The 12,006-nt window shown below is 43.7% G+C and overlaps 1 protein-coding gene across 1 annotated transcript in view; it reads right to left on the bottom strand.

Moving 5' to 3' along the window:
- Atr (ATR serine/threonine kinase) overlaps positions 1–11,749 on the bottom strand; it is a 69,639-nt gene extending 57,890 nt beyond the window's left edge. The window contains exons 1-10 of the mRNA XM_013029885.1: positions 11,661–11,749; positions 10,373–10,464; positions 8,457–8,606; positions 6,990–7,867; positions 5,868–6,034; positions 4,437–4,628; positions 3,913–4,100; positions 2,536–2,688; positions 1,117–1,309; positions 362–624 (exon numbers count right to left, since the gene is read on the bottom strand). Of these exons, the coding sequence (XP_012885339.1) occupies positions 362–624; positions 1,117–1,309; positions 2,536–2,688; positions 3,913–4,100; positions 4,437–4,628; positions 5,868–6,034; positions 6,990–7,867; positions 8,457–8,606; positions 10,373–10,464; positions 11,661–11,719 (2,335 nt within the window). The 5' untranslated portion in view covers positions 11,720–11,749. The remainder of the gene's footprint in view (positions 1–361; positions 625–1,116; positions 1,310–2,535; positions 2,689–3,912; positions 4,101–4,436; positions 4,629–5,867; positions 6,035–6,989; positions 7,868–8,456; positions 8,607–10,372; positions 10,465–11,660) is intronic.
- Positions 11,750–12,006: the final 257 nt, after the last annotated feature.

Below are 12,006 nucleotides of genomic sequence, written 5' to 3'. Positions count from 1 at the left end.
AGAGCGCTCGCCTTGAGCTGAAGAGCTGAGGGACAGCGCCCAGGCCCAGAGTTCAAGCCCCACAACCGACAAAAAAAAAAAAAATATTTGTTAGAGCCAGGTACTGGTGGCTCACCAGCTACTCAGGAGGTTGAGATCTGAATATCATAGTCTGAAGCCAGCCTGGGCACGAAAGTCCATGAGACTCTTGTTTTCAATTGAACAAGAGAAAGTGGAGCTGTGGCTCAAGTGGACAGCACCAGCCTTGAGTGAAATAAGCTAAATGCAAGTGGAAGACCCTGAGTTCAAGCCCCAGAACTGACAAAAAATAGTAAAATTCCACAAAATAAAATGAAATATGAAGGCAGTCACAATGGCTCACCAAGTTTTACAGGACTAGGTGTTTGCTTTTTCAAGAGGAATAGGAATGGCTTGCAAATGGAAGCCTTCAGCTGGAAAGAAGAACACTTCATCTGAGACATAGCTTTCACATTCTTGCAGAAGAGGCCCACAGGGCTGTGCCCAATGTCAGGTTCCACTAAAGAATTGCTCAGATCGAACATGCCATGGAGAGTACAGACAAGCTGACCAAGTATGGAAGCAAATTCTTTCTTCACCATGTCAGAATCGTCCTTGACTTTATCTCTGGGAGATAAAAGACAATGTATTTCACTTCTTAATATATGGATAGATTTACTTAAAATACAAAAAGACACTTGGGTGCCAGTGGCTCAAGCCTGTAATCCTAGCTACTTTGGAGGCTAAGATCTAAAGATCATGGTTGGAAGCCAGCTCAGGCAGGAAAGTCTATGAGACTGTTATCTCCAATTAACCATCAGAAAACTGGAAGCGCTACTGTGGCTAAAGTGGTAGATAGCTAGCCTTAAACTGAAGAGCTGAGGGACTGCATCCAGGCCCAGAGTTCAAGCAAGACCCACAACCGACCCACTGCTCCCCACCAAAAAAGAAGACAAAAATATAGGAAAGATAAAGGTTAGTAGGAAAACAAATTCCAACATGAGGAAAAGCAGTCCTTGCTTTGTATTTTCAGCAATAGATGTAATTTGCATAGACGGTTAAAGAATTACTATGTTCTAAAACAGAGTGATATATTCACATGAAAATATTCATACATACAAAAGCATCTGGGGAACTGTGTCACAGGAACTCGGCTGTTGCAACAAGATAAAAAATCCATTCACACAACTGGCGCGGATGGCTTCCTGGGAGCTCTGCAGGGCCCAGCTGTAAACTGCTGTTCTCCAATCCAGGAATATTCTTCTTGGAAACAGAGTCAAAAGAAACACACATCGTGACAGTGCCGGAAGTGCTTCAAAACAAAAAAAGAGAGATAAAGAAGTGGATTAAACTAGATTTCTAACTGTTAAAATTGACTTATAGAAATACACATGCATGTGTGTTACATAACATATTCTGTGTTACATAACACAGAATATCTAAGTTAAATCTTATCAGAAAACAAATCAGGAACCTTGACAGACAGAAAATAGCAACACAGTTCTCTCTATAAAGTTTTCTTCTTTGGTGTTTTCGGCAGTCCTGTGTTGTGGACTCAAGCCCTGGGCTTGCAAGGCAGCCACTTTACCACCTAAGCCCCATCCTCTGCCATGTTTTGCTCTAGTTACTTCTGAGAGGGTCTTAGATATGTCTTATTACAGCAATCCACCTGCCTCTACCCTCCACATGGCTAGGGCTGCAGATATGCAACTGCCATGCTCAGCTCGTTTGGTTGAGATAGTCTCATTACCTTTTTGCCCAAACTTACCTTCAGCTTCAACCTTCCTGCTCCCTGCACATCTGGAGTTTAGACAGGCTCCATTCTGGCCCAGCCTAAATAGTAAATACTTTCAAAACTAACAGTGTCATGTATAGGTGAAGAGGTGGAACGGGCGCAATTCTCCTATTCTCTAGACGGGTGTGTGAATGGGCACACCTTTGGAGGATAATACAGCATAACAGAATGAATGTGTAAACCTTGTAACTCAGGACCCTACTTCTGGTAGTGACCTTAATGACCTCAAACTTCAATGAGCATAGGAATCTCCGGATCCTGTTAAAATGCAGATTCTCACTACTTTGTTTTGTGTGTGTTCTTCAAATATTTCACAAGTTTCTTAAAAACAAAGATACTCAAGGGTATATCTCAACCTTGAGGGTATTGTTTTATTACTTTCCATACAACTCTTTCTTGAATTATTGAAAATACCTTTCCTCCTTTGTTACTGAAAAAAAGTATAAGTAAGCATTAGAAATTCCACATAGGGCTGGGAAGGTGGCTCAGTGGTAGAGCGCTTGCCTTGCATGCATGAGGCCCTGGGTTTGATTCCTCAGCACCACATATGCAGAAAAAAAAAGCCGGAAGTGGCGCTGTGGCTCAAGTGGTAGAGCACTAGCCTTGAACTGAAGAGCTGAGGGACAGCGCCCAGGCCCAGAGTTCAGGCCCACAACTGGACTCTCCAAAAAAAAACAAAAACAAAAAAAAAGAAATTCCACATAACAGAAATGCGTTAAAACAACAATTTTGGGATCTCTTACAGTAGCTGCCAGAAACCCTCTGGCTTAGTCTCAGAAGAGGAGAGGCAAATGCAGGAAGTTTTGCAGGGTCATCATCAGAGAGGGAAGAAAGCCACGGGAGTGAGAGCATTCCACACAAATCTTCCAGAATCTCATCTTCAAATGAATGTTTTACTGCAGAAACACACAACAGGACATCTGTTACATCTATTGCTTAATCATATGAATGGCATTTTAATGGACATCAAGTACAGGTGGCTGTGTGGCTCCAAGTGTGTGTGTGTGTGTGTACAGGTGGCTGTGTGGCTCTGAGTGTGTGTGTGTGTGTGTGTGTGTACTGGAGATTATATTTAGGGCCTCATGATTTTGTCTTTTCACCAGAGGCCAACACATTCCCACCTGAGCCACACCTCCACTTCTGGCTATTTGGTGATTAATTAGAAATAATCTCATGGACTTTCTGACTGGCTGGCTTTGAACTACGCTCCTCAGATCTCAGTCTTCTGAGTAGCTAGGATTACTGCCTGAGCTACCAGTGCCTGGTATGGGGGTTGTTAATTTAAGGGGTCATAAATAATGTTGTTGTATGCAGTTCTGGAGATTGAACCCAGGGCTTTGTTCAAGTGAAGCAAGCACTCTGCCACTGAGCTACAATTCTGGTCTCATGAGCCAAAGAAACTAAATGTGACTTAAAAATACACAGCTATGCACTTGTTAGGAAAAAGACTGCGGCACTCTTCAGCTTCTCAAATCAAAACACTTCGAAGTTATGCGGAAATTATTACTGTCTGAAGAATAATGACTGTTATAGCAATGTGAAACTCAGAAATTGCTGACTAGCCAGGTACTAGTGGCTTACACCTGTAATCCTAGCTACTCAGGAGGCTGAGATCTGAGGATCATGTTTCAAAGTCAACCTAGGGAAGCAAAGAACCAGAGACTTTCTTATCTCCAGTTAACCACCAGAAAATCAGAAGTGAAACTGTGGCTCAAAGTGATAGAGTACTAGCCTTGAGCAAAAGAAGCTCAGGGACAGTATCTAGGCCCTGAGTTCAAGTTCCACATTAACAACAACAAAAAATAAATCACTGACAAGCTTAATCAATATCAAGGAAAAACTACTCATTACTAACATTTCTGTACTTAGTATATTAAAAAAAATTTTTTTTGCCAGTCCTGGGCTTGAACTCAAAGCCTAGGCACTGTCCCTGAGCATCTCTGTGCTCAAGGCTAGCACTCTACAACTTGAGCCACAGAGCCACTTCCGGCCTCTTCTGTGTGTGTAGTACTGAGGGCTTCATCATACTAGGTAAGCACTTAACCACTAATCCACATTCCCAGCCCCAAACAGCATATTTCTACGCTGCCATAAATTATTCTGTCTTACAGCTTACTCACTTTGCATATAAATCAAAGCATCATAAATTTTCACCACTTTATCAATGACCACCTCCAATTCAGACTTCTGAACAGATTCTAACAAACTCCTAGAGCTCTTTAGCACTTTTGAGTAAAAATCCAAAGGCATCCAAGTCATGGCCATTGGAGAATTCTTCTTGCTTCCGTCTTGGCAGTTGAAATCATGGCTGCAGTGAATACATTTTTTAAGACATTAGGATGAAAATGAGTCTTGTTTAAGTTAAACGCAATTATTACAATAAAGCCAATTTAATGAAAATATGCAAATCAACTGTCATTATGTTCTCTTTATGTTGGCTTCCATCACTCTTCTGATTTGAGAATGGATTTGGCTGTAAAGATTAGTAAGCTTACTACTTAGCTCAGTGGCCAGCATTTAATAGACACTCAGCAAGAGATGAAACTGATCTACTTCATTCAAAGTATGTGTTCTAAGTCACAGAAATTGAGCAAATAATAAAGTCTCCTGAAAGCCCACCAAGAAAACACAAGAAGGTGTTTACCACTCCATGTAGTCTGATGAACGGTGCACAGTGCACAGAGCAGCCAGCCGTAAGACAACAGTGAGTCCTTCTAAAGTCTCGGTTATGTGATTCTTTGCAAGATTACATTCAAGGGAAGCCTGAAGAGCCTCAGCTTTGTGTTTCAGTGTACTCCAGAGCAGGCTTTTTTCACTCATATCCATGTGATCCAGGCTAGAATTAATTATAACCAAGTAGAATGATATTACTATTCAATATAAATTTGGGTATATTCAATTAAATATACAATTCAATATAAATTATTTCAATATAATTTATATTGGCGCTTAGACTCAGGGCCTGGATGCTGCCCCTGAGCCAGCTCAAGGCTAGTGCTCTACCACTTGAGTCAGAACTCTGCTTCCAGCTTTTTTTGGTAATTGGAGCTAAGAGTCTCCTGGGGTCTAGGAAGGTGGCTCAGTGGTAGAGTGCTTGCCTTGCATGCATGAGGCCCTGGGTTCGATTCCTCAGCACCACATAAGCAAAAAAGAAAAAAGCCAGAAGTGGCACTGTGGCTCAAGTGGTAGAGTGCTTGCCTTGAGCTGAAGAGCTGAGGGACAGCACCCAGGCCCAGAATTCAGGCCTCACGACCGGACCCCCCCCAAAAAAAAAAAAAAAAAAGAGTCTCCTGTACTTTCTTGCCCAAATTGGATTCAAACCATGATTCTCAGATCTCAGCCTCCTGAGTAGCTGGCGCCTGGCTAGTGTATGTTTAGTACATGTAAGATCCTGGTATCAAAAAAATAAAAGTGGGTATATGTACATACACACATATACAAATATTCATAAATATACTATATACATATACTTAAAACAAGAACTATAATGAAATATAAACTTCTATCTATACTAAGATAGATTTAAGCAACAATTAAAACAGTGTTCAGCCTGACTCAAATACGACAATTCTTTGGCTGCATTATAGAATCATTGATTTGTTAACATTTGAAAAACTCCTCCTTGATGCATAGTTTCAGTGATATTTCAAGTATATTAAAAGCTAAATTAAACAAATATGTGAAAAATTCACAGTAACTATATTTAGCCATGAAATGTTTTGAACTAGAATAAACCAAAAGAATCATTAAAAATATTTTAAGCATTCCGCTGTCCGCTTAGAAAAAAATTCCTTGTTATTTACATTGGTTTCTGAAAGGACTGAATGGAGCATAAACCTGGGTTAGGCACAGTGGCTCATGCCAGTAACCCTAGCTACTCAGAAGGCTGAGATTTGAGGATTGAGGTTCAAAGCCCCCCAAAAAACTGTAAGTGGAGCTGTAGTTCAAGTGGTGGAGCACCAGCTTTGAACAAAAAAGCAAAGGGAAAGCCAGCAGGCCAAGTTTGTGTGCACACGTATGCACGCACACACACACACACACATACACACACACACACACGTGAACGAAGTCCTACTCTTTGGATTGCTCTGATTCTCTTTGGGATGAGATGGAGGAACTGTGCCTGCGCCTTTTGGGAGAGATCTCATCACTGGTGCTGCTGCCATCTTCCTGTTTAGTCCAGCATGGAATCGCCTCCGCACTCTCCATTTTCAGGGCAGCATAAAGTGGACCCAACAAGTACTGAGAAAACAAAATGATTGCACAATCTTTATGAATGCCTCAGGTACTAGTGACATGTTCTCTATAAGATAAACTATTCCACAGCCATAGGCAAACCCAGCCTCCAACTTCATCTGTACTGTGTCAATACAGTCTTACAAGGAGGAAGACAAATCCTCTCAACTGTTTTTCCCTCTCTCAAAATACTACAAAGAAAAAAATTCTGAAAAGGATTTACTAACTTCTTTCACATCTCAAGTGCAGCAACACAGTTAAATTAAGATTTTTTTTTTTCAGTTGTGGGGCTTGAACTCTGGACTTAGGCGCTGTCCCTCAGCTCTTCAGCTCAAGGCAAGCACTCTACCACTTGAGCCACAGTGCCACTTCTGGTTTTCTAGTGGTTTACTGGAGATAAGAGTCTCACGGACTTTCCCGCCCGGCTTGCTTTGAACCAAGATCCTCAGATCTCAGCCTCCTGAGTAGCTAGGATTATAGGCATGAGACACTGGTGCCTGGCAGTTAAACTAAGATGTTTAAACCTCCATGCTTCAGATATTATCAGCCAGAGTATTTCAGTTTACATCCGTAGCTACCATGTCCAATGAGAAAGGGCATGGTATGGTATGAGGAATTACAGGTTTTCTTAACGTGAATGATTCTAATCAGAGTAATCAAAGTTTCTGAATTTAAGTCCCTTTTTAATGAACAATGCAACTAACACATTTAGGCCTCACAAATTCTATTTGAAAGCATTCTGGTCTACTAAGAGTCCATCAACAATGGAACAAACAAGCCTTCTGAATGAATTCTTCTGAAGTCAAAGTACAAGTCTATAGCAGGGATCATGACTAGGTAATAAGAACCATAGACATATTATTAAAGATGTATTGTTTTTCTCATTGCTACAACTTGAACATAACCAGAAAATTTACCTGTGCAAAATGTATCCTTAGCCAGTAACTGGGCAACCACTCACCTCTTCATCTACTTGAGTCCCGAGAATGTCCATGAGAGCTCTGCAGATGTTCCTCACGTAGGCCTTCCTGACTTGGAGAGCCGATTCATACCCAGCAGGCACAAAGGTCAGGAAATACTGCAGTAAATGACACAGGGCCCCCTTTAGCAGATCGGACTTGAGCCGCATAAGCACGCCACTCTCAAACATGACGCAGAGTTTCTCCAGCAGCATATTTAAATAGACTGGCTCAATATTTCCATATGCGTCTGCTTCAAAGGGGAATAGTGTTTTGATCAGCTTTGACAGTGGCTCTTCGTACAGTTGCAATTGGTCAGTGTCCATTTCTGCAAGGTCTTTTAATAATTCCAAAAGTGACTTAAAAAACATGCTGGCTGGCTGGATAGGTAGTCCTCCGAGCTCAAAGAGTTCAGTTAAAAGGGTGATTGCTAAGGACTTCACTTTTGGACTACCGTACTCCAGGAGAACACACCCTATGCGCCAAAGTAAGAGTTCTTGCCGTCTAAAAAACACATTTGCAACAATGCGAATGAGAACCATTAATAGAGTGACTTCAATAAATTCTAAATTTTGCATGCTCATGAGCTGCAACGGAGCTGCTTGTAAATAACCCATGTGTTCATCTAACTGGCTAAAAAATCTATAGATGACCACTGGCCACTCTTTTATATCTCCAGCCGCATTTCTTTGGTGGAGGTGAATAAAATCTTCGAAAACAAGTAATAATTCTTTTGTGAGGACCCCGAAAATTGTAGGATTCTTGCTTTTAAAAAGAAATAAGAGCGAGCAGATAACTTCACTAATTTTCTTGTGTAAGACGTGACAGGATGGAGCTGCTGTAATCCGTAAAAGTCTTGTGATGATCCAGTTACTGAATTCTTTAAAACAAGCAAACAAACAAACAAAAAACACAGTAAATAAACAAGTTCTTCAGAAGTGTTCATTCTAAATGCATGATGACTGTGTGTGGGTACACACACACACACACGCTGATAATGGGGCTTTCACTCAGGGTCTGGGTGCTGTTTCTTAACATTTGCACTTGAGGCTAGCACTCTGCTACTTGAGCCACAGCTTAACTTCTGTGTTATTTGATGGTTAATTAGAAATAAGAGTCTCAAAGACTTTCCTGCCCTGGCTGGCTTCAAACTATGCTCCTCAAATCTCAAACCTCCTGAGTAGCTAGGATTACAATCATGAGCCACTGGTGCCCAACTAGATGACAGATTGATATGAACGTCATTAACAATATATTATATTGTATATTTTTGACACACTGTTAATATATTATAGTAGTTGAGCATCTCGGGAAAGGTCCGAGCCTGCCATCCACTACTTGGATGAGCTTCTGCAAGTTCGCCTAGGAAAGGAGCATGACCGTCTCCATGTGACAAGCTAAGAAGGGCAGGGCGGGCAGGCAGGTTCCAGGCAGCCTGCATATGAACGCATGAATGGCGCGCCTCTTACCAACACAGCTGCCTTTGGCCTCGCTTTGGTCCTGGCCTCCATCCACATTGACAAACATAAGCGGGGAGGACTTCATGATATGCTGGATGAAATCAAGCAGCATCACAGAGGTGGGCTGAGAGTCTGTCTTCTTTATGAGTTCTAGGGCAACTAAAAGAAGAAAACAAAAGATTTGTTGTAAAGACGTCTCACAAATTACACAGTAGGCATTTTATTAGAAAAGTAGACTGGAATAATCAGAATTATTACATTCAAGTTGGGTGCCAGTGACTCACACCTATCACCCTAGTTACTCAAGAGGCTGAAATATGAGGATCATGGTTCAAAACCAGCCGAGGCAAGAAAGTCCGTGACACTCTTATCTCCAATTAACTATCAAAAAGCTGGAAATGGAGCTGTGGCTCAAAGTGGTAGAGTGCTGGCCATGAGCACAAATGCTCAGGAACATTGCCCAGGCCCTGTGTTCAAGTCCCAGGACTAGCACAAAAAAAAAAAAAGAATTATTATATCTAGCACAATGCTCATGGTAACATGGTAGGGTTAAATACAGTAAGTTAAATGAACTCATCTATCATTCATCCTGCTCAGCAATCATGAACTATAGGCCTGTAACATGTTACATACTATGCTGAAATCTGAAGACTTAAAAATTCTCTTAATTACCAGGTAGGTGGCTCACGCCTGTCATGCTAGCTACTCAGGAGGCTGAGATCTGAGGATCGCGGCTGGAAGCCAGCCCAGGCAGGGAAGTCCGTAAGACTCTTATCTCAACAACCTGCTCAGAAAAAGCCAGAAGTGGCACTGTGGTTCAAGTGGTACAGGTCAGCCTTGAGCACAAAGAAGCTGAGGGACAGTGCCTGAGTTCAAGCCACAGAACTGGCAAAAAAAAAACCTCATAATTTTGTGAAGGTGACAAACTAATAATGCTAACACAGTACAGGTACTGTACTTATCTAGAATAAGGATAAGGAGGTGCTATGAAGGAATTCTTAGATGAAGAAGATTTAGCTAAGCAGAGGGAAGGCAGGTAATGTAATGAGTACCATATGAAAACACATCAACATGTATAGTTCTTTGGTGTAACTTAGCAATTTCCTCTTTACTCTTTAAAAAAAGGAAGGGCTAGCTAGGTGCGGGGGCTCATGCCTGTAATCCTAGTTATTCAGGAGGCTGAGCTCTAAGGATTGCTGTTTGAATCCTGCCAGGACAGAAAGGCCCGTGAGACTATAATCTCCAAGTAAGCATCAAATAAAACAGAAATGGAACTGTGGCTCAAGTGGTAGAAATCTAACTTTGAGCAAAAAAATCTTAGGGTTAGAACCTTGGCCCTGAGTTCAAGCTCCAGGACTGGCACCAAGAAAAAAAAAAGGCTAAGTGGTTATAAATCATGTGTGTTAGGACCAAATTTGGAATGAAAATTATAAATCCTGAGTCAAATGTCACTCTATACTAGCAATGTAGATGACAGATGGGATAACTTCTTGCCATGGTGATGATGCTTATCTTTCAGATGATCACAAATAGGCAAAGAGTTGATAACCCACAGAACTCTGTCTGCTTAAAAAGGCAGCAACCCTCAAGAGCTTGGGGTGGCATCTGTTGTGCGTGTTTCACTTGCACAACATGTGGCCAAAATAAGGCCATATGGTCAGACTTAGTGAAATTTACTTTCTGTGCAATACACAAGATGAAAGAATTCATAGCAAGCAGTTATACAAATCCATGCTACTAATTAGGCTAACAGAATAATTTTAAAAGTCTAAATCACAGCAATAAGCAATACTCAACAACTTGTAACTATCCATGTATCAACTCTATAACAAAATGTTTGGGGAAAGAAACATTAGTATAATGTTGCACATATGGAAAAGGAAACCGTCTAATGTGTTAAGCTCATATAGACATTGGTTTCTTACCAACATTTACATCTGTAAGTATTCGGTCGATGAATTGACAAAGGATTTGTCTTGGCTTCTGCACCACTGTATTATACTCCTCTGGAGTGGCACTGAAACACAAATAAAGTGGTTTTGGTTGTTGTTGTTTTTTTGCCAGTCGTGGGGCCTGAACTCTGGGCCTGGGCGCTGTCCCTGAGCTGCTTCTTGCTCAAGGCTAGCGCTCTACCACTTGAGCCACAGCACCACTTCTGGCTTTTTCTGTTCATATGGTACTGAGGAATGGAACCCAGGGCTTCATGCATACTAGGCCAGCACTCTACAACTAAACCACATTCCCAGCCCTTAAATAGTTTTTAATCCTTAAAAGAACTTGTACCATCATTTGGAAAAAAAAAAAAAGCAAAAATAAATAAATCTTTACAATGAACTAAGACCTAGACAGCGATCAGAACCATCCTTGCTTGAAAAGCAGGAACTGTGATTTCTCCCTCCAAGGGGCGATTTCACGAAAGTCAGTCCCTGAACAGAGTGACCCTAAAGAATAGACTGTCTCCTACATAAGGAATGAGGGGGTGTGTGCGTGTGTTATTTTTGTTTTATAGTGCCAGTCCTGGGGCTTGAACTCACGGCCCGGAAGCTGTCTCTGAGCTTTTGTGCCCAAGCCTGGTGCTCTACCAATTGAGACATAGGAATAAGAGTCTGACAGACCTTCCTGCCCTGGCTGGGTTTGAACCTGTGATCCTCAGAGCTCAGCCTCCTGAGTAGCTGGGATTACAAGGCGTGAGCCACCGGTCCATGGCTTTAGAGAGAGGTTTTGGGGAAGCAGAAAAGTGACCAGAAAGGGGTGTGGGGGGGTAGGGAGGGAGGGAGAGAGGGAAGGAAGGAGGGAGGGAGAGAGAGAGAGAGAGAGAGAGAGACAGAGAGAGGGGGGAGGGGGAGAGGGAAAGAAGAGAGGAAAGAGAAAAGAGGAGAGGGGCGGGGAGAGGGGAACAGAACGGAAGGGAGGGAGGAAGAAATGGGGCCCCGCCCCCCCCGGGGCCGGAAGGCAAAGTGCGGCCTGTAAGCCCCGCCCCCAGTCGGAAGCCCCGCCCCGATGGCGTCACGGGCCCGCCTTCTCCGCCCCCCCCCCCGCAATGGTTCCCACCAACGGTCCCACAACGGTCCACCAACCGCCGAGGCCCCGTGCCGCCGCCCGACCGGGACGCTCCCAGCCCGGACCCGGAGCCGAGTCTCCCCCGGGCCGCCGGCTAGGTGAGCGGAGCCCGCAGCGTCAGCCGGGCCCGGGGAGGGAGGACCGCGGCCCTACCTGCCCAGCTCCCGCAGGGCGGGAATCATGGACGCCAGCTCCAGGCCATGCTCGCCCATGTTGAGGCCGCGCGGCCCTCGGCCACCACACCGCCGCAGGTTCCCGGTCTCCGCTGAAGGGGGGGCGGGGGAAAAAGGCCCGGCAGCCTACGGCGACCCGCAGGGCCCAAAGCTCCTCCCGGATGTGGCTGCTGGTGCGGCGGGTCGCGCGCTCAGACTTTCCGGCTTAGGACCCTGGGGAAAGCCTGGAGCGCGCGGGGGGCTGGGGGCGGGGCCAGGGGCGGGGCCGGCGTGTGACAGGGCGGGGCCAGGGCGGATCGGGGGCGGTGAATGGACGTGGCCTGTGG

This window comes from Dipodomys ordii, unplaced genomic scaffold (assembly GCF_000151885.1).
Source record: "Dipodomys ordii isolate 6190 unplaced genomic scaffold, Dord_2.0 Scaffold124, whole genome shotgun sequence".
NCBI lineage: Eukaryota > Metazoa > Chordata > Mammalia > Rodentia > Heteromyidae > Dipodomys > Dipodomys ordii.
This window is presented reverse-complemented; position numbering and strand designations above follow the sequence as displayed.